The sequence below is a fragment of the Gekko japonicus genome, unplaced genomic scaffold (assembly GCF_001447785.1).
Source record: "Gekko japonicus isolate JY-2015 unplaced genomic scaffold, Gekko_japonicus_V1.1 scaffold1687, whole genome shotgun sequence".
Taxonomy (NCBI): Eukaryota; Metazoa; Chordata; class Lepidosauria; order Squamata; family Gekkonidae; genus Gekko; species Gekko japonicus.
In genome coordinates, this window is record NW_015170936.1 from 270,746 (window position 1) to 293,475 (window position 22,730).

Sequence of the window (22,730 nt, forward strand, 5' to 3'; positions counted from 1 at the left end):
CATGTGGGTAGGTTGCCCCGCTGTGGCTAAATCAAATGTATATTTAAAAAAGACTGCAACACGTGTGCTACCTGAACGTCACCTTTGAGCCAAGATGGCTGGTCCCGCCTCTTGGTCTGAAGCCCCATTATGCATCAGCCGTGCTGAGGTTGAGGCGGCCTGGCTTTGGTTGGTGTTTTGGCAGGAAGCCAGTTAGCAGGTCCACTGAGAGGAGAGGAAAGGGGTACAAAATTCTGGGGCTACGGGTTCCCCTCAAGTCCGGGGAACTAGGCAAGGTGCTAGTGGTGGATACTAACCCTAACCGAGCATCTTACCTGAATTAGAGAAAAGATAGAAAGGGTTTTCGTCCCATGGTGGCCCCAGGCAGCTCAGCCAACTGGGAACTTTTTGTAATTTACGACGGGAAGGATATTAAGTAAATTAAACAATAGCACATGTACTGCAAACCTGCTGGAGGCCGTGTCTTCAGCAGTTCTCCCTGCCAGGTATGGCCTTTCCAAACCTCCAGTCTCTCACACCAGAGGTAGGGTGGAGTGTAATGGGATTTGTGATGTGAAGGCAGCATACTGACAACGTCAGCCTTGGTACACAGCTGTGATGTCACAGGGAATGAATGTCTTCATGTGCCGGATCTGGACTCATTCCAAACAGGATGCTGAACGGTCCAGCTCCAGCTGGGGAAATTCCTGGGGATTTGTGGAAGGGGATGTTTGGGGAGGGATTTTACCTAGAATCTAGGGTATACCAGCAACTCTGCCCTCCAACACTGGTAATTTCTCCAAAGGACTTGAGCCCTGTTGTGTGGAGATCAGTCACAATTCCAGGAAAACTCCAGGCCCTACCTGGAGGTTGGCAACTCAATTGGGGCTGTGGAACTGGAGCCCTGGGATAGGGGGACTCCCCCGGGGGGTGAAAATAACTGGCATTTCTTGCCCCTCTTTCAGGGGGCTCGAAGCAAAGATGAGAGGGACCATTTAATCTGCTTTCGTACCAGTGTTCTGTACCCAGTTACATTCACCCTCTGGGGACTCCCCAGATCCAGCTATACAATCCAGATTTGGCAGAGCTCACCAGAAACCCTTTGGGTACCCTCTCGCGAGACGGGGGGGGGGCTGCGTTCCTCTCCTCTCCTCCCCACCCTACCTTCTTTCCTTTGTGTAGGCCACAAAAGAGCTGGACTTCAAGAGCAGGCTGGAAAGAGATCAGTGCGGTCATGTGTAAAGTTTACAAGACACTGCAGCAAACGTCATTAGAAGTCAGAAGTTCTTCGATCACACCCACGTCTTCATTGGCAGAGGGAAAGGGAAGGAAGGTCTCCACGGAACAAAGAATTTAAAAGCTCCCCCCCCTTTTTTGGGGGGGGTTACCTACACCAATCACACTTGGTGTTTTGAGGCCTAAATAATCTGCTTCTTGTAATTACATTATTTTCCTCTTCCATTCGAGCTGGGTTATGCAACCTCAGGCACTCCACTGTTCCGCCAAGGGAGTGAAAAGGTGAAGTGCTCTGATCCAAATGGTTAAGTCAGCTCCAAGCTATTTATAAACTGCGGTCGGACTTTCTAAATACCTGCATGCCTCTGATGTCAGTTTTTTGGGTTGAAAGCAAAAAAAGCAAACAGCTTGCAAAAGGCAAGGAAGAAATGAAACGACACTGGGTCATTATTGTCTCAATTAACAACAGCAAACCCCCCCCCCAAAAAAAAACCTGTTCTCCCATAAATGGCAAACATAAATAGGAGTGCTGGAGCAAGTGAATGCAGGGTAATTATAATCTCTTAATGTCTTAATTGCCTCTGGGAGCGAAGATGTTTGGGACAGGCGCCATCTGCTGGACATTACAAATATTTGTCCAAAAACATCAGGAACAGAATTAAAATCAATCAATCTCTCTCTCTCTCTCTCTCTCTCTCTCTCTCTCTCTCTCTCTCATCTGCTGGACATTACAAATATTTGTCCAAAAACATCAGGAACAGTCTTTAACTCTCTCTCTCTCTCTCTCTCTCTCTCTCTCTCTCTCTCTCTTACACTGTACAGTTTTGCCATCGAGAGGTTTGCAGATTCCTCTGTTCAATGGCACCAACATATCTCTCTTGTTTGACTAAGGCCGTATATTTTTGTTTTTGTTATGAAATTACGAGTGCTTACGTTTCTCAAAGTTATTAATAGTTCAAATGCAAATTCACAATGTAGGATAAAATATGTTAAATATCAGAAAGTAAACATTACGTGACAATAAAAGATACATTTCTATTCAGGATGCCAGCCTCCAGGTGGGACCTGGGGAATCCTCCAGAATCACAACTCATCTGCAGACTTTAGAGATTGGTTCCCCTGGAGAAAACATTGAAATCCCTCCCCTCCCCAAACCCCACCCTTCTCAGGCTCCACCCCCAAAATCTCCAGGTATTTCCCAACCCAGAGCTGGCAACGCTATCTTTAATAGCGTTCCCGGCAATTCCCACAACTACCGTACATCACTTCCAGGTTTCCCCTGGAAGTGACATAGTGGCGTAGTCAGTGGCACACATGCCCCTATGTCCCAGCTCCCAACCCTCCTGCCTGAAGACCTTGGGTTCTGTTATTAGAGAGTCAACATGGAATGTTTCCTTCAAGAGTTGATTAGTAATTGATAAGAACTGTGATTGCTACACGCTCAGATAAAGCAATTATTGTGAAACTAATTGTTTACATTGCGCAGCATTTGTTGCATATGAGCGATAATAGAAGAGAATTTTCTACAGAATTACTACAGATTACTACATATCTTTATTGACTCTTCATTATTTTTGTCACAGATGTTGTTTTTGGATTTCCACTTCCTCCCGTGATCTCTCATTTTTGGCTTCTGTTGTCAGGCATTGCCTGGCAACCTGAATAGGCCCAGTGGGCCTGATTCCAGTTTCCCACCTACCCACTTTTGTTCTCCATGAGCTGAAAGTTCTGAACCCTTTCTGAGGCCACATTGTTTCCCCTAAGAGCATCGGACTGTCTTTTCCCGCGCAGGATTGCTTTCCAGCTTGGAAAGTCGAATGCATCGAAGGATCACTGCGGCAGGACCAAATGTAGGGATGATCTCATTGTCCGACCTTGAGCAGGAGAGAAATGTGAATTCTGAACTGGAACCCTGGCACACATACCTGTGGTCTTGAGTGAATGAAAGAAAGGGAGCGAGTCAAACAGAGGACTTTAATTTCCAAGCTGCTCCAGAGAGGACAATCACCGGGGAGGCATTTATTAAATCAGGCCTGAAATATCTTGTACGAAACGTCAGATGAAAAAGACATTTCAGTACTATGGTAGTTTTTCTGGTGGGTGTTTCTCCCCCCCCCCCCCCCGGCCACCCCCCCACACCACATTTTTTCTTTCCTGGAAGAAATTATGCATAACGAGAAAAACAAAAAAAAAGATAGCATGTTGGGGGGGGGAATTACTCTTGGCTCTAATCGTCTTTTCTTCCCTGCTTCAGTTCATCAGTGCCGTATAAAAGATTACACTAATCTCTTAAGAACACGAAGGCATTGGAATGTTTTCATTCTCTCTGGGCCTTTTGTCTACGGCCAAGGAAGAAATGTGAACAGTTGCTGGCCTGGCTGATATTTTTACCTCGATCGCTTTGCAGGGGAGAAAAGTGTTTTCCAATAAAAGGAATGTTTGCTTCCATTCCCCACCCCCACCCCTCCCTGACATCATTGTTGAATTGGCGCTGTCCCCCTGCTGATCTCAAACAAGAGGGTCTTCTTTCTTTTGAATAGCAAACAGTAACACCTTTAAGCCTAACAAACTTTATTGTAGCATAAACTTTTGAGAAATATCACTCTCTTCGTCAGATGCATGGATGGTATGAAGAAACTGGCCAGAGATATATAGGTGGTAAGGGGAGGGGGGAGAGGATGCAGAAGGTGCCCTGTAAATGCGAAGCAGTTGCAAAAGTCATTCTTTTGAAAAGTCACTTCTTAGCAGTGACTCACAAAAGCTCCTACCCTGCCACAAATTTTGTTAGTCTTTAAGGTGCTTTAAGGTAGGAGCTGCAGTGGCTCAAGTGGTTAAGACACTGAACTGCAGGCTGTGGAAGGTCAGTAGTTCAGCAGTTCGAGACCTGGGTGCCGCATGATGGAGTGAGCTCCCATCTCTAGTTCCAGCTCCTGCCAACCTAGCAGTTCGAAAGCAAGAAATTGCAGGTAGATAAATAGGTACCACTTCAGTGGGAAGGTAACAGCGGTCCGTGCGCCTTGGTGTTTAGTCATGCCGACCACATGACCACGGAAACGTCTTCGGACAGCACTGGCTCTTCGGCTTTGAAACGGAGATGAGCACCGCAATCCTAAAGTCGGATTCGACTGGCTTTCGAGCAAGGGAACCTTTACCTTTAAGGTGCTACTGGACTCTTACTCTTTTCTACTGCTGCCGACAGACTAACGCGACTACCCATCTTCTTCGTTCTTTTGATGAAAGAGAGAGGTTTTTAGAGATAGTCTTACAATATGCTCTCTGTACCTGGCAACAGCACATCGTTGATTCTGGTGTCCTCCTGCACTTGCTTTACAGCAGCTTTTACAGCAGGTTGCGACAACATGAGTCAGCCGTGGCGCACTGTCCCATTTCAGCCAGTTTGCAACAATCCTCTGAAGTTACACAGGAGCATGCGAGGCTCCAAATCAATTTGGTCATACAGTAGGTAAAAGTTTGAGTCCAGTGGCACCTTTAAGACCAAGTTTATTCAAGGTATGAGCTTTCATGTGCACACACACTTCCTCAGATACATTGAAATGGAAGGTAACCGTTCATTGATATAGAGACAGGGTGAACGGTAAGCATACAGCAAAACGACGATGTTTTAACAGATGCAAAAACTAAACAGTTATAACAAATGTAGTGGTTAAGAGCAGCAGACTCTAATCTGGAGAACCGGGTTTGATTCCCCAATCTTCCATGTGCAGCCAGCTGGGTGACCTTGGGTCAGTCACAATTCAATCAGAGCTCTCTCAGCCCCACCTACCTCCCCGAGGGTGTCTATTGTGGGGAGAGGAAGGGAAGGCAATTGTAAGCCACTCTGAGTGAAGGGCAGGTTATAAATCGAACTCCTCCTCCTCCTCCTTCAGATTTAATTATGGAAAACACAGTAAATATGTCAAAACAGAAGACTGATTGTGTAAAGGTATCCTTTTACTTTTGTTACACTCCATTTGTCTCCTCAAGCATGGAAGTAATTAACAGGGACTTTTCTCTCAGGTGAGGTGAATGGTTGAGCAGTGTGTGTCTCCTCTGTCACCAGATTAGAGAAATAGATTCCAATGCATTATATGACAATCACTATTCCAATATACTATTAAAAAAGAAATTCACTAAAATACAGAGGATGTATAAGCACTTCTTGGTGAGAATACATGTGTAAGGACTGAATGGGTTTAGCAATGGGTTTAGCATATATAGTAATATAAGAAACCAATATCCCTGTTGAGTCCTGCCCACCTGGATACAATAGATAAGTTAAGGGGGGAAATTATTAATTTTAACCTGGATCTAGTCAAGTAAAGGGGGGGAATGTTGATAAAAAAATTTATGATTAAGCACAAAAATAAAAATCCACCCTGCTGGTCTCACAATCCAATGTGCATTGCATGGTTCCTTAGTGTTCATGCACCTGTATTTACACACATGTGCACTACAAATGAGAGTAGTTGCAAGAGACTCCCCGGGGGGCCCTCACCAGTGACACAGTGACATCACAGGCAACACGATGACATCACTTCCAGTGAGACCTGGAAGTGATGTCATCAGCTAGTGGCAAAGGTCAAGCATCCACACAAAACTCCCATTAAAATTTCTGCTCTTGCACCAGAGTCCCACGTATGCTCCACTCTACATAATGGAATACTGACGTCTCCATTTAAATTCAAGTCCAAAGGTGTCTCAGAGCAGCTTACAAACTCCTTTCCCTTCCCCTCCCCACAACAGACACCCTGTGAGGTAGGTGGGGCTGAGAGAGCTCTGACAGAAACTGCTCTTTTTCAAGGACAGCTCTTATCAGAACTATGGCTTGCCCAAGGTCATCCAACCAGGTGCAAGTGGAGGAGTGGGGAATCAAACTCCCAGATTAGAGTCCGCGCACTTAACCACTACACCAAACTGGCCATGGCTCAGTGGTAGAGCACCTGCTTGGCACGCAGAAGTTCCCAGATTCAATCCCTGGCATCTCCAGTTAAAAGGATTGGGTAGTGGATGGTGAGTAAGATCTCCTCCTGAGACCTTGGAGGCTGCTGCATGCAAGAGTAGGCAGTACTGACCTGGATAGACCAATGGTCTGACTCAGTGTAAGGCCACTTCGTGTGTCCACATGATTCATAGAAATGCAAGCCACATGATCTGACCTTTTACATAGCGAACTTCCCCCTCCCTGCTCTGTGCGAATGCAAGATGGGGGTCTCCCCACATGATGACGGAACATCATGTGACAGGTGTTTACACAAGCGACAGTGTGATCACCATAGCAGTGTTGGTTCCAGTGGCACACATGATGTGTCACTCGGGCCCTGGGAACCAAGCCATAGCCCAGAGTTCTTCCTGAGAAGGAGCAACCACATTTCTGAGTGGACTTCAAAGGAAAGAATGAAAAGTCAGCGATTCTCTCTCATAACCAGTGCACTTCTGTTGCCCCAAGTGACTGTGCTGTATCTTAGTCTCTGTGCCTTTGAGCATCAGGGAATGTAGATATCAAATCAGAACTATTCTACAGCTCAGAAACCTACTTTAATCAACTCCTTCCTGAAGGAAATAATTTCCTGGGAAATTAGGCCATACCCCTTTTTAGCACGCCACAGGCTCTTAGTAGCCAATAAGCTGGATTGGGGGGGGGGGATCACCAATATAGCTTTTTTATTTTTATGTTTGTCTCACCCCTCCTCTCCGGAAGAACAATGTACACAGGGCCACACCTCTTTTCATCCTCACAGTTCTGAGATAAGTAACAATGAAGGAAGGTGATTGGTCCCAAATCTCCTGAGGAGCATTTTGGCTGAACAGACGTTGGAATTTGCCTCTTCCCAAGTCTTTGCCTGGCACTCTAACCACTGTGCTCGTCATCTTGAAAAAATCTGCCATGACCTCAAGGGAAATCTTGTATAGAGAGCACTGGGGACATTGCATGAGTGGAGTTTGAGTGCTGCCATTAGGGAGGGGTGTGAAAGGAAGCCGCCCCCACAAATAAATAAGTAAATCCAGACTCTTTTCTATTTTACAAGCAAGCTCTCACACTTTAAGAATAGAAGCTGTTTAAACAAACTTTTTAAAAAAATCTTGTATCCGCTAACTCTGCCCTGGCTACAGCCTTGCTGTGGAAGCACTTCTGGAAAGGGGACCTCCCCTTTGGTAAGTCAGTCCTGTACCTTTTCTAAGCAGCATATTAATTTCAGATAAGGGCTTGCAAGCTGCTTTGGCAGAAAATCCTTCCAAGCTTGTTAAGTGGTCTTCAGTGCAAGAATCAGTAATGGAGAACAAGCTTCAGAGCTATTGCTGTGGCCGTCATCCCTCAAAGTCCTACCTCTCCTGCAGGGCTTTGAACCCAATCTTTGTGATTTTGGCCTCATGCAAATCCAAGGGATTGTCAGTCGACGAGGGCCCCTGGGGCTGCACTGGATAGGAGGGGGCGAGGAAGCCTCTGTTTTAAAAAAAAGGAAGGAAAAACTCCCCACCCCCAGGAAATTGTGGCTCTGGATAAGAACATTGGTTTAGCCATGATTTTTCATTCGGCTTTTAGGTAGGATTTGGGTAAGGGAGAAAAGCTTATTTTTAGGTGATTAATAAGTACCCTGCTCTGACCTGCATAGCCCAGGCTAGTCTCATCTGGTCAGATCTCAGAAGTTAAGCAAGGTCAGCCCTGGTTAGCATTTGGCTGGGAGACCAAAGGGTCACGACAACCTTTTCTGGACCTTTCTTGGCTTGACAACCCCACAGGGTCACCATAAGTCACCTGTGACTTGACAGCAAAATAAATAAATAAATGGGCACCCTGGTAAAAGCCAGAAGCACCAAATCTACCTGGGCTGCTTCAGAGAACCAGAGAATATGGGGTGAAAGGGGAAACATACACCTTTGAGGGAACTTGCGTCTGGGGTGACCAGGTCCAGTAAACCTCCTAACCAGAAATATATGTTCCAGGTAAAGGGAGAAAAATCTCACCTCAGTGTTTATTTCTTGGAGATTGGCCCAGTTACAAAAGATTAAATCCCTTGGGGAAAAGGCTTGTAACTGCTGGATCACAGTTGAGAGTCATTTTTTTCCCATTTAAGCTAAAACTTTCCACATTTAACAGAGTCTTTTCTGTGCATTCAAATTTTTAGTGAAGAGGGACTGAATTTACATCATAAGTGCATCCATTATTATTATAAGAGAGTCTGAAGAAGAGACCCGTGAGGGACACACAGTTTACACACTACCAGCACTTCATCATGAACTCATGTCACCCGTTCTCATGAATTTGAGTGGTTGGTGATTCAAAGTTTAGAAGAAGCTAGTGTGAGGAAGAAGCCATTTTAGAAAGGTTCCCAGGCAACTACAGAGGACCCTGAAGGGATTTAAAACTACCTAATCCTAAACATAATAAAGCCTTAAGCCTTGGGTATAGTTACCTCAGAGCTTCATCTTACTCAGCCTCTCCCCACAACCACCACGCTACTCCTGCAGTGATCAACCTCATGAGAATTGTGGGGGTATCCTGAGGTGCCCACTGAGGTCTAGTGAGGCCTAGTTGGTACCTCATGGGAATAGAAAGTATACCCTAGAACAGGGGTGTCAAGCATGCGGCCCAGGGGCCGGATCAGGCCCCCAGAGGGCTTCTGTCAGGCCCGCAGTGGAACTGGCTGTCTTCTGCTGCTGCTTCCAGTTCTGCTGCTGCTGCGTCATCGTAGGTTTGCAGCTTACAGATACACACCTGAACAGCATACTGAAGATTGCAACAGCACAGACATTTTGATGCAATAATTCAGAGCAAGAGGTGTTAGTTATCAGACACTGTAAATAAACAAAATATTGTAAGAGTGCTAATGTTTTAAGCATGTTTTTATTTTAAGTAAAAAAAAACCTTTTATAAAGTTTATATCTCCGCTACCTGGCATTACATTTTATGACACACATGGCCCGGCCCAGCAAGGTCTCATTTATGTCAGATCCGGCCCTCATAACAAATGAGTTCGACACCCCTGCCCTAGAATGTGCCCCAGACTCTTATGCAATCTGTACAGGGTTTCCACGGAAGACATCCAAGGATTCATAGACTGATGTTGAAAAGGTCTCAGAGACAAGTATGTGTTGTTAGTTGTGGTTTGTTATGAAACATCAGTAAGGAAACCACATTGTTAGTAGAGGTGAGCACCATACAAACCATTTGTACTCGCATTTCTAGGAACTGTGGTTGCCAACTCCAGGTATGGAAATTCCTGGAAATATGGAGGCAAAGTCCAGGGAAGGGTCTCATCAAGGATGCGATGCATGGAGTCCATCCTCTGAAGCAGTCATTTTCTTCAGGGACATCGATCTCTGATCTGTAGTGTGGATCTGAGTTTGATACCTTAAAAGACTGTGTTAAGAACATAAGAACAGCCCTGCTGGATCAGACCAGTGGTCCATCTAGTCCAGCATCCTGTCTCACACAGTGGCCAACCAGTTCCTCTGCATGGCCAATAACAGGGCATAGAGGCTGAGGCCTTCCCCTGATGTAGCCTTCTGGTTCTGGGATTCAGAGGATTAGTGCCCCTGAATGTGGAGGTTCCCCACAGCCACCATGGCTAGTAGCCACTGATAGACTTATCCTCCGTGAATCTATCTAATCCCCTTTTAAAGCTGTTTATTCCTGTGGCCATCATGACATCCTTTGGCAGCAAATTCCACATTTTAATGACTCTCTGTGTAAAGTAGTATTTTCTTTTGTCTATATACATATTGTATTTGAATAGGTGTAATTTATCTCATTGTGGGTGTTTAGAAGATAGCCCCAATAGAGAGCAGGTGGTCTATTGCTGGCAGAGCTGGATTTGCGCACAAGCTAAGGAAACTACAGTTTAAGGCCTCAAATTATGAGGAGCCTTAAAATAAAATTTTAAAACCTAAATTTCAAGTTTTACAGAATTTGTTATACAATAAAGGAGACAGAGAAAACAGACTCTGAAACACACATTTATCGTGATTTATTAGGATAGTATGCTTTTTTGATACTGCTACAGGACCTCTTAAACTTGGCATTATTTAGCCCTGGTTGCTGGGCTGACTAGATCTCCTCTATGCTGAAAGAATATGTAGGAGTAAACACAGGATTGCTAGCTCTGGGTTGTGAAATACCAGGAGGTTTGGGGGGGGTGGAACTTGGGGAGGGTGGGGTTTGGGGAGGGAAGGGACCTTGACCAGGGTACAATGCCATAGAGTCCACCCGCCAAAGCAGCCATTTTCTCCAGGGAAACTGATCTTGGTCTGTCTGGAGATCAAATGTAGAACTGGGGGATCTCCTGATGCTACCTGGTGGTTGGCAACCCTAAGTAGACAAAGAAAAGAAAGATGGAAGAGTACGTAGAGCAGAGGGTATGAGAAAGAAGAATAAATCTTGAGAGATATAAATCCTGCCTTATGCTTCTTCCTCGTCTGTCTCAAGCCAAAAAACAATATTTTGGGGGTTTTCTTTTAATGACCGGGGGGGGGGAGCCCAGTGTCCGAGCGTGTTGTGACACTTCTGGACTGTGACATTTCGGTGTTTCAGGCGATGCGTTATGACATCCCTTTCTCCTCGCCTTGATTGCTAAGCAAAGGACAGTTCTTTTGCCGCCAAAAGTTCCTCAGCTCTTAGTCAGACTTTCATACACACACACACCTACAAAGAAACAAAAGGGAAAAGAGATAGTGAATGTATAACATCGTTAGACTGCCCTTTCAAACTGGGTGGGATTTGCTGGGGATTCCTCTGCACTCTTTGTTTAAAAACAAGAACCACAACCCTTTACTGATTTAGCATTGCAGTTTTTGACCTTTGCTCTCTCTCTTTTTTTTTTGCCATCCAGTCGCTGCTGACTTATGGCGACCCCGTGGGGATTTCAAGGCAAGAGACGTTCAGAGGTGGTTTGCCATTGCCTGCCTCCACATCACCACCCTGGTATTCCTTGGAGGTCTCCCATCCAAATATTTGCCAGGGCTGATCCCTTACCTTGCTTAGCTTCTGAGGTCTGACCAGGCTAGCCTAGGGCTATCCAGGTCAGGACCTTTAATACCTTTCATTATTTAACTCATACTGAAACATGGTTTGGGTACCAGTAAACAAATTGGGGGGGGGAGGGTGGCAGCATCACTTCTGGTTGCCAACCTCCAGGTGGGGCCTAGAGTTCTCCCAGAATTACCACTGTTGTCCAGACTGCAGAGGTCAGTTCCCCTGGAGAAAATGGCTTCCTTGGAGAGTGGACTCTGTGACCCTGAAGAGCTCCCTCCTGAGGCTCCAGCCACAAATCTCCAGGAATTTCACAACCTGGAGCTGGCAACCGGTTATCACTGTGTTCCCAATGTGACCTCTGTACGTTCTCTATCAGACCTTCTGTACAGAGCCTATGTGTATTTACTTTGTCCACACTTAAACTCTGCTTGCAATCTGTACCCTGCATTTTGGGAACCAGATCACAGAGAGGGAGAGGCGTACAAGTGGCATGCATACAGGCATGCACTATAGTCTTTCTCCAACAGAAAAAGTTTCTGAATGAAAGAGTCCTTCTTCATTGGAGGAAGACTTAGTGGAAAGAATAATTGGATCCAACCCATTGATTTTATACCACATCGCTTCCCCAAAAGCATCCTGGGGAATGTAGCTCAATGAGATACTTCGCATTTTCTGTTAGAGATTCCTCCCTAACCCCTTCCCTTCCTCACAGAACTACAATTCCCAGGCTTCCTGTGGTAAAGAGAATTACTGTTGTATTCTGTACTGTGCCTGCCCTCTGCAACTTTAAATGAATTGCAGAAAGGGGGGGGGGAATAACCGTGCTGTTATTGATTCCAATTGCAGGCGGTTCATAAGATCCATACTTGCAGCACCTGCCCGGGAAAAAATGTCAAGGCATTTGCCTGTAGAAACGCAAAGCCTCCGTTCCTTTCGCATTGTGGACATTTTCAGAAAAGGCCGGGTCGTTTGGTTGCACGTGGGCACTCTATACCGCAGACAGGAAATGTGCCAGACTGCCCCAGCAGGAGGCTGCACTGAGCACGTGCAGGAAGGAACAAGGCCCTTCTTAATGATTAATCATCACTGCCAACCTTTGTTCTTGTTAAAGCCTGGATTGTTGGACGAGGCTGGTAATGAGGGCGCTGTTGCATTTTCTGTGGCTGTGAGATTGCCGGCACTGAGCTGCTGCCCAGAGGAAGGACGCGCTTCTCTCTGGAGTCCTGTTTCAGGAGCCAGAGGGGAAGCATTGTTCTCGCACCTGCCAGTGGCCATACAGAGATGGTCCAGCGCCTGTGAGCTGCAGGAGGAAGGATGCTCTTTTGATAGTTCATTGGGTTGGGGCTTTAGTGTGTTTTTTGGGTAAGGGGAATCATGCATGCGGTAATAGCCCAAACTTGTAACACTGCGGTCTTTTCCTGGGGGACATTTTATCTTGCAATTTAGGGTTAGTCTGTGAACATATGAAGCTGTCTTATATGGGATTCGTACCACTGGTACATATGGCTTAGGCCTAGGGTTGCCAGACCCCCATCTCCCCAGTGAAGGCAGGGGTTCCCTGATGCAAGGTTCCATCTCCCCACTGCTGACCAGTTGGCTGGCGGGGGAGAACTTACCCTGAAAAAGAGAGAGGGCCATCCAACGTGCAGCAATGTCTCCATGTCACTGGCCACATGACCCGGAAGTGACATTATCACATCCGGGACGTCAAGGTCCCGGTCAACGGTCTATTATTTGAGCAAAAACTCTATGGTAGAAGCCAACTCTACCATAGAGATTTTGCCCAAATACCAGAGCGTCGGCCCAACGTCACGGACATGATTGGCACCATTTCCGGGTCACATTGGCAGTGACGTAGACAAGTTGCTGTACATCAGCTGGGCCTCCCTGCTGCTCCCAGTAAGCCCCCCCCCCCATCCCTTGCCGGTAGCTAGGAGGGACCTGGCAATCCTACATGAGAGGCTGATATGAATTCACAACACATAAACTGTTTTATTTCACTCTTATGGGGAAATGGTCAAGTCAGACTCAGGTTTCAGTTTTACACTTGGCAAGTCAAAAGGCAACAGGAATGAGGGAAACTTTGTAGAATTATATACAGTAGATCATTTCACACAAAAATGTAGCTATTTTGTTCTACAGACAGGTGTTTGTAACTGTTGAGAGAGATCACTTTGCTGTCACCACTTCGATAAATAGGCATAAGCTTAGTTGGCACAAAATTGCTAATTTGTGGAGGTAAGAATATACACATAAGCTCCAACAAGAGATAAACAAAGGTGGTTGGCCATTGCCTGCCTCCATGACATGACCCTGGTATTCTTTGAAGGTCTCCCATCCCGGTACTAACCAGGGCCGACCCTGCTTAGCTTTTGCGATCTGATGGTATCAGGCTAGCCTGGACTACTCAGGTTGGAGCTGAAAGTAATTTGACCAGTCCATCTCTGCAAAGAAGCGTGGGTTTTGCAGTGCCCAGAGTTGACCGGGGTTGTGAACTATCCTTTTTTAGAAATCGAACAGCACTGAATCCTTACCGGCTTCTACTGTTAGACTGAAATGAGGGATGCTACCAACCAACTTTTGCAACCTCACCACCGCTGTCATTCAAAGATTCCCTGTTTTCTTAACACTCCTTCCTCCCCGACTTGTATGTGTGGCTGTCTAGAGGAAGAGGGGGCAGGCAGTACAGGCCTGCCATCTGGCGGTAGATAGAATCAAGGAGGAAGACAGATGGGTGGGGGATCCCCCTAGTCTCAAAGGATCTTAAAAAAAAATCTGGCGGTAGATAGAATCATAGAGCTGGAAGGGGATCTCCTCTCGCTCGCCAGCCACCGCCATGCTTCTCCACCGCTCATCGCTCGCTCGCTCACGCCGCTGCTGCTGCCGCTACACCACAAGGGATGGGTCCCCCCCCCGCTCTAAGAGCAGGTACCCAATTTGTCTATTTGCCCTTTAACGGGCTTTCGAGCCGCTGGGTGGGCGGTAGCTAGGACATAGGGCCGGGAGCTCACTCTGGCCGTGGTGGGGCTCGAATAGCCAAAGCTGCTCAGCCAGATGTAATGCAGGCTTCACTTACCACCTTACGATGCAGGAAACACACAAATACGTCCTCACACACACACACATACAGTGACCCCCTGCTCCATGCCCACAAACCCAGGATTCCTGGCCAAACTGGCCTGGAGAAAATTGCTTCCTGATCCCAAAGTAGCGACCGGCATTTCCCTGGATGTGTAAGAAAGGGCTACAAGAACTTAGCACTGAGGCACCCCTTCCTGCCCTCCCTCTCGGGATCTGCCTAGGTTCATACAATCAGCATTGCTGTCAGATGGCCATCGAGCCTCTGTTTGAAAACCTCCAAAGAAGCCCACCACCTCCCGAGGAAGCCTGTTTCACTGAGGAACGGCTCTAACTCAGGAAGCTCTTCCTAATGTTTAGCCAAAAACTCTTCTGATTTAATTTCAACCTGTTGGTTCTGGTCCTACCTTCTGGGGCAACAGAAAAAAATTCCACACCATCCTCTCTGTAACAGCCCTTCAAGTATTTGGTTATCCTATCACCTCTCAGTCGTCTCCTCTCCAGGCTAAACATAACCAGCTCCTTCAGCCTTTCCTCACAGGACTACATTGTCTAACCATCTCATCCTTTGCCGTCCCCGTCTTCTTTGACCTTCAATCTTTCCCAGCATCAGGGTCTTCTCCAGTGAGTGCTCCCTTCTCATTTGGTGAGGTCTAAACAGAGCAGAGTAAAGCGATACCATCTGACTCAGGCCAGATAAAATTGGTTTTATCTGGGTTTTAAAATTGGTTTTACCCTGGGGACAGATAAAATTGGTTTTAGGGTCATATCTGGCAGGCCATAATCATCTCTAGACAGGTGTGATCAAGCAGTGCAGCAAAGAGTAGAAATTACCTTGCTTCATGGTATTCAGATTTGTTACCGACGTTTAAAATGCATTCAATTAGATTTTGAAACGTAAGCAGTTCTTGTTTGTCTTGAAATATCCATTTCAGGAACAGAAAATATAGGGGAGGGGGATTTTGAAAAGACGAAAGAACACACGTTCAACATCCTCCACTTGCAAAATGGGTGTGGTGCCATTCATTTTTTTTGTTCATTCACATAGTTAGGGAAGGATGAAAAGTCACGCGGTAGGTGTCAAGTTTGGATGTTATCCAATATGCATGGAAAACAAGAGTGTGGCTCCGTATTTTCTGAACAAGAGAAAAAGGGTTTTAACCGTGCAGAAGTGAGTCAGGGGACATCTGGACTGTTCACACAAAGGGAAATCAAATTAGTCCCATTGTTGGATGGTAAAAGGCCTGTATTGAAGCCAGAATGTCACTTGAACATGGGATGCAGAGTCAGTCAATTGTAACACAACTTTCTAAAAACTTTCAGAGGAACTCCGGCCTGCTGAAAATCTCAGTCAACGGGGCTTTCTTATTTTGCAGTCTAAAATAATCTCCGTGTCAGTCCCTCAGCTCTCCGCTTCTTTGGCTGTATCTTTGGATATTGCCTTTTTTCTTTTTTCTTTTGCCTGTAGCAGTTATTCACAACTGTTTTGGTTCATCTGGACTGGGAAACCCATTTGCGAAAGATGATGCTTGAGCTGACGACAGTGTCCTGTAATGCTGTGTTTTGCTACCCCTCCCCCCTTGAAATGAATGACCATCTCACGTGCAAGGGGAAAAAATAAAGGAATGCAGTTGGGGGTTGCTCTGAGACAGAGGCTCAGAACATGTTCTCTCCCGCTGGTAATCCTAAAGGGTAAAGCGTGCCATTGAGTCACAACTGACCCCGAGCAACCCCATGAAATTCCACCTCTTGGGGCTTTCAAGGCAAGAGATGAGCCTCCATGGTTTGCCGTTGTCTTCCTCTACATAACAGCCCCAGTCGTCCTTGGCGGTTTCCCATCCAAGTACTGACCCTGCTTAGCTTCCCGAGCTCTCGTGAGAATCAGGCTAGCCCAGGCTATTAGGACTGCTACACTGGTGGTCTTAACCAATGTTCCCTCTAAGCTGTGGAGTCTTGTGAGCAAACATTCTACCTTGTGAGCTACTGGCATTAAAGCTGTGAGCAAGCGATTTGGCTACTGCATAAATTAGTTTGCTCTGGAGCAATCCTTCCTGAGCTAAGACAAAAATGTGTGAGCCGGAGGCTAAAAAAGTGTGAGCTAGCTCACACTAACTCAGCTTAGAGGGAACACTGGTCTTAACCACTGAAAATCAAGTTCCTTCCAGCAACGGAATCTTGAACTCTGTTTTGTTTGGTTTTTTTAGGGCACAACCAGATTTGACAGTGTCCCCGGATTGGACCTGCTATTTTAGTTTCTAACAGGTGGTTTTAAAAAACCTGCAGGAGGCTGATCCCGATCAGGCTGGCAACATGGTGGGATCAGGCACGCTTGCGCTCCCCATTACCTTTTCAAGAGCGGAAACAGCTGCCAGGTGCATTTCGGCCTTTGAAAAGGTGGGGGGAGGGGGAGTCCTTGGGCCCCACTGCGCTGCAGGCCCGGTCAGGATCTGGCCTTTGCGACTTTTTAGAATCTCCCCTGTTAGGCACTTAAATCGCAGCCCTGTCCCCCGATTCAATCCAGGCATGACATCACATCCAGGTGCATCCTTAGTTACACACGGAAGTCAGAAGGGATTTTGGAGAATGGGATGGGATGCTGGCACTCTCTGTGTACACACACACACACACACATGTTGTGTAACAGCCAGAATGGTGCAGTGGTTAGAGGGCTGGAGTTGGATCACGAATTTGTTTTTATTCACTTAATTTGTGCCATTTTTCTCCCCAATGGGGACCCAAAGTGGCTTACATTGTTTTCCTCTTCTCCATTTTATCCTAACAACAGTCCTGTGGGGTAGATTAGGCTGATAGAGTAACGCACTCAAGGTCACCCAGGGAGCTTCCATGGTAGAGTGGGGATTCGAACCTGGGTCTTCCAGAGCGTAGTCCTAGGCACCAATGACTTTGGTTGCCAAATAACCTGGGGCTCTGCAGTAGAGCCCATGCCTTGCGGATTGATGATTAGGACCATAAGAACATCAGAGGAGCCATGTTTGATCAGGCCAATGTGGCCCGTCCATTCCAACACTCTGTGTCACACAGTGGCCAAAACCCAGGTGCCATCAGGAGGTCCGCCAGTGAGGCCAAGGTCTGTCCCTGGCATCTCCAGTTAAAGGATCTGTGGTGGCAGATTCAGAGAAGCCCCTTCTCTGCTTGTGAGCCCCTGCCAGTCAGAGTAGACAGTACTGAACTAGATGACTTGGTATGAAATAGGTTTGTATGTTCCATATCCTTGAAGCATTTGTCCAGTTCTTGCAAAGCCCATTTGACCAGAGCTCTCGTACCCAGCCTAGGTGGACATTCCCTTTCAAGCCCCACTTAGAGAGCCAGTTTGGTGTAGTGGTTAGGAGTGTGAAGTCTAATCTGAGAGAACTGGGTTTGATTCCCCGCTCCTCCACGTGCAGCTTCTGGTGTGACCTTGGGTCAGTCACAAGTTCTCTCAGAGCTGTTCTTCCAAGAGCAGTTCTCAAAAGAGCTCTCTCAGCCCCACCGACCTCACAGGGTGTCTGTTGTGGGGAGGGGAAGGGAAAGGAGAGTGTAAGCCGCTCTGAGACTCTGAGTGAAGGGTGGGGTATAAATCTAATCTCTTCGCGGGGTATAAATCTAATCCCTTCTCAAAATATCAGGGTTTCCCACCAGGTAGCCCTGGCCTTTTCCCAGAATAGTCTTCACTTGCTTCTTCCACCAGTAGGCACTGGTTTAGCTACATTACCCGCTTTACTTCTTACCCCCCTCCATTAGAATAAATGCAAATCACTGGTGCAGGTGAGATATCCTAAATTTCCATAGAACTTCAGGTGACTGAAAAGATGGGTTTGTTTTCTGATCTTTGTACTCGTGCATCTTTGCCAGGCTTTTTATTCCCCCCCGCTCATCTTTTTCAGGATCAGCACTCCGTCGTAGGCCAAAGCGCAGAGCCTAGTCCAGGATCGGGTACTTGCTCCAATCCAAACACTGGAAGCAGTTTCATGAACTCACCTCAGCAGGCATTGTTGAATCAGCAACTGAAACAACAGCTCCTCCTGCAGCATCAGCAGCAACAGCAGCAGCAGCAGCAGATACTAACAGAAGCAGTAAATGTTCCTTTTTTCCTATTTTATATATAAACTCGAGTTCATTGGATGCAAAGCTAGAAAGCCAGTGTGGAGTAGTGGTTAGAGGATGGGGTATGGGGTAGGACCTGGGTTTAACTGAGGGACCTTGGGCTACGTTTGTTCTCTCTGTCTTTCTGTCTGTCTGTCTGCCTCTCCCCCCTCCCCCCACCTCACAGGGTTGTTGTGAAGAAGAAGAAATGGAAGAAGGGTGTACACTATCCTGATCTTTCATACAGCAGGTAGATTTGAGTCCAGTAGCATCTTAGAGACCAACAACAGATTGAAGATGTAGCCTTTGGAGAGGAAGCTTTTCAAGGCTCTTCTTGGTCTCTGTGGCTCTATTATTGGACTCAGATCTAACTGTTAGACCAACATGGCTCACCTCTGAAAATTTCTAGAGCAGGGAATCCCCAAACTTTTTGTGCCTATTGGGCACCTTGGGAATTCTGACAGAGGGTGCTGGGTGCGGCTCTTGGGGGATGAGGGACCCTCAGGTGGTCTGCAGGAGAGGGAAACTGGCCAAAGTAGGCACCCACTTTACATGCCTGGAGCCAGTTTGGTGTAGTGGTTAGGAGCACGGGCTCTAATCTGGGAGAACTGGGTTTGATTCCCCACTCCTCCACATGCAGCCAGCTGGATGACCTTGGGTCAGTCATAAGTTATTTCAGAGCTGTTCTCTCAGGAGCCGTTCTCTCAGAGCTCTCTCAGCCCCACCCACCTCACAGGGTGTCTGTTGTGGGGAGGGGAAGGGAAAGGAGATTGTAAGCCGCTCTGAGACTCCTTCGGGTACTGAAGGGCAGGGTATAAATGCAGCCTCCTCCTCTTCTTCTTTTCCATAGGGTCCAGCCTCCACTGTTAGGGAAACCACAGTGCCAGCAGCCCCAGGAGCCGAATCCTGTCAACTCACAGAAAGGGATAATATAGGGATGGTGATTTATAAAGAACAGGCAAGCCACATGAGAGGCAGCACAGTATAATGGAGAGAGTCTAAGACCGGAGAGAGTTAAGCTCAAATTGTCGTTTAGTCATGAAAGTTGTCAGGTGCACTGTTCCCTCTAAGCTGAGTCAGTGTGAGCCAGCTCACAGTTTTTTAGCCTCCAGCTCGTACATTTTTGTCTTAGCTCAGGAAGGACGGCTCCAGAGCAAGCTAATTTATGCAGTAACCAAATCACTTGCTCACATCTTTAATGTCAGGAGCTCACAAAGTAGAATTTTTGCTCATAGGACTCCACAGCTTAGAGGGAACATTGGTCAGGTATATCAGGCGCTGTCTCTCAAACTAGCCTACCTCATGAGGTGGTTGTGAAGATAAAATGGGGGAGGGGAAGACCACACAGTTTCTTGGAGGAAGGACAAAATAAAGTTTAATAGAGAAATAGCCCCCCCTCCCCCCTGTGGTTAAACAGGGACAGTGGGAGTACATGAATATCTAATCAGGTCCCTAGTCATCTGCCTGCTTCAACCTGGAGTACTTTTAGAGCAGCTGCCTCCCATGTAAATCTGCCTGCTCCACAATATCACCCTCTGAAGCCCAGCTCTGGCTGCCCCTGCCTTCAGAATTTAGGGAACTAGCAACCCAGGACGGGGCCTTTTCTCTGGGGGCACCCCAGCTGCAGAATTCCTCCCCCGGAAATATCCATGTGGTACCAACTTGAGCACGGAGTCAGAACTATTTTATTTTCCTGGGCATTTGATAAACCGGTGCTTCTGTTCTTTAGTCTTTTCTAAAAGGGATTAATATATATATATATGCATGTTTCTTTTTGTTATTTGTATCTTGTTATTTATTAGTTGGATTGCCACACATTATGTATTTAGTTATTTACTTCATTTAATATTTATACCCCAAGGCCCAGGGGTCGTTTCGTAGAAAAAGAGCTAGGGGAACTCATTAGCATTAGCATATGCCACACCCCCTGACATCACCGGAAGTGTGTCATAAGGCCACACCCCCTGACATCACCGGAATTGTGTCATAAGGCCACACACCGAGCCCCATGCAAGGCCGGCGGGAGTGCAAGGAAGCCCCGCAAAGGCCCTTCCTGGCCCCAGGCAGGCAGGGGTGGGGAGAGGCAGGGAGGAAGCAACTTACCCTCCCTCTTCTCCTGTCTCCTCCTGGCTGAATGAGGGCCGGAAGCGAGGCGGCCAGAAGCAGGGGGCGAGGCTTCGTCATGTGCCCCGCCCCCCGTACCTCACTCGGGGGAACTGCGATCCCCCGCAATCCCCCCCGAAATGACCTCTGCCAAGGCCATTTATGTTGTTCTTCTCTCCTCCATTTTAAACTTGAAACATCCCCGTGAGGTAGGTCAGGCTGAGGGTGTGTGACTGGCCCAGGGTCACCAGCGAGCTTCCATGGCAGAGTGGGGATCCGAACCTGGGTCTCCCAGATATAGAGTGACACTCTAACCGCTGCACTACACTGGCTCTACTACCATGAGGGCTTGAAATCAGAGATGCTGGCTCAGTGGTCGATGGCAAAGTGCAAAGTAAAGTGTAAACAGTATCTTTTTTGGTGGTGGAGCATCCGTCTTGTATGTGAAGTGTCCCAGGTTCAACCCGCACTGTCTCCAGTTCAAGGAATCAGGTAGCAAGCGATGGTAAAGACCTCTTTCTGAAACGCTGGAGAGCCATTGCCAGTCAGAGTAGGCCCTACTGACCTTGGTAAACCAGTCTTTTGACTCAGTAAAAGAGGGCTTCTTGTTCCTGTGTAGATAAACAAAGGGCATCTAAATGTCTTTGGCTTGAGCCGGGCCTCCAGGCACTCCGGAGGCAAAGCTTTGAGCCCCACAATTCGCCAAAAGTTAAACTTCATGTTGTATCTTCCTTGCCAACATTTATGTCCTGCCCTTCTTGAAAAAAAAGCTCAAGGTAAGTATGTGACTAGGGGGTATCCCGACAACACACTCCTTCCGTTCTCAGGATGCAGAAATGAAAGCGTGGCTGCAGGTGGGGTTAGACTAACAGATGACGCTTCCTTGCGTTTGGGTCGTCTCCCAGCTCTTGCGCAGCTCCATGTCGTCTGCTGCAGATGGCAGCGGTTCTCTAGGAGGGTCTCAGCCTGGGGGTCTCTCCCAGCTGCTTGGGCCACGCTGGGGCCGAAATCGTGCCTGGAACCTTGTGTGTTCCGAGCGTGTTCTCTGCCACTAAGCAGACACCCTCCCCGGTAATTTCCAGACCCGCGATAGGATTGTCTGATTCAAGTTAACAACCTGACACATGGTTGCAGGCGACGGCTGAGAGTTTTGCCTTTCCAGCCAGAAGGAAAGTAGGTTCCCGGGCAGCCGTGCTGCTGGCACGCAGGGGCGAGCTCCGTTTCCTGTCTGAGCAGATGCTGGCAAGGCGCAGGGACCACCCGTGTGCAGGGCTCTGCATACCTTCAGGCGGCACTCTCGTTGCTCGCCGGAGGCCTGTTTGTTAAGGATTGTGCCGAGCTGGGCAGAAAACGCCTCCCTTCCGTGCAGATACATTTTGACAAGTTTGCCGAGAACGAAACTTAAGTTATGATGCTGGATGAAGGGATGAATGCAGGTGGAAGGACTCCTCTTCTTCCTGCCGCCACCTTTTTAAGGAGGGAGTGTTTCTTGTTGCCAAGTATGTTTACGGCGGGCACTGATCTTCAGGCTCTGGCATCTGGAGCTTGAAAGGGTCTCAAGCAGCAGGTATCGGAGGGGGAGAGACCTTTTTCAGCCTGGTATCTCACAGATCCACTGCCAGTCGGGGTAGACAGTACTGGTCTAGACAGGGCCGGCCCAAGGTGTTTCTGCGCCCTAGGCGAGGTGCAGATGCCAACCTCCCGGTGGGGCCTGGAAACCTCCCAGCTGGCCGCCTCCTTGCTTTCTGGAGCTGCTGGGCGGGAGAGGAGTGGCAAGGCGGACAGCTCGGGGACTCGGGAGAGGTGGGAGCCGCCTAGCAGGCGGGAGGGGTCGGGCTCGCCAGTCCTGCCCCTTCTTCCCTCTCGTACCACTTACCTTGGCCCCGCCCGAGGCGCCCCTCCCTGTCCAAGAAGCGGCAGGCAGGAGGCGCCTGGGAAGGTAGGCTCAAGGGAGCCCCCGAAGCGGGCGGACCGGCTGCTGGCCGGGGGACAGGGAGCGGGTGCGTCGGACCGGGCCAGGCCGAGCCCCCATTGGAAGACAGGTCACCTGAGCCAGCTCCACCGAGTGGCTGCCACCGCCGCCGAGACGCTGGCCAGGCCACCGCGGCTTAGAGGGGAGCCCACCGCTGGATGGACACGCGGGGCGCCTCGGGCGGGGCTTAAGCCCCCATTGGAAGACAGGTCACCTGAGCCAGCTCCACCGAGTGGCTGCCACCGCCGCCGAGACGCTGGCCAGGCCACCGCGGCTTAGAGGGGAGCCCACCGCTGGATGGACACGCGG

The 22,730-nt window shown here is 48.0% G+C and overlaps 1 protein-coding gene across 1 annotated transcript in view; it reads left to right on the forward strand.

Annotated features, from left to right (window-relative positions):
• The window catches only part of MAML2 (mastermind like transcriptional coactivator 2), a 255,072-nt gene that overhangs the window by 225,482 nt on the left and 6,860 nt on the right, over positions 1-22,730 (forward strand). The window contains exons 3-4 of the mRNA XM_015418850.1: positions 18,148-18,336; positions 21,069-21,225. Coding sequence (XP_015274336.1) covers positions 18,148-18,336; positions 21,069-21,225 — 346 coding nt within the window. The remainder of the gene's footprint in view (positions 1-18,147; positions 18,337-21,068; positions 21,226-22,730) is intronic.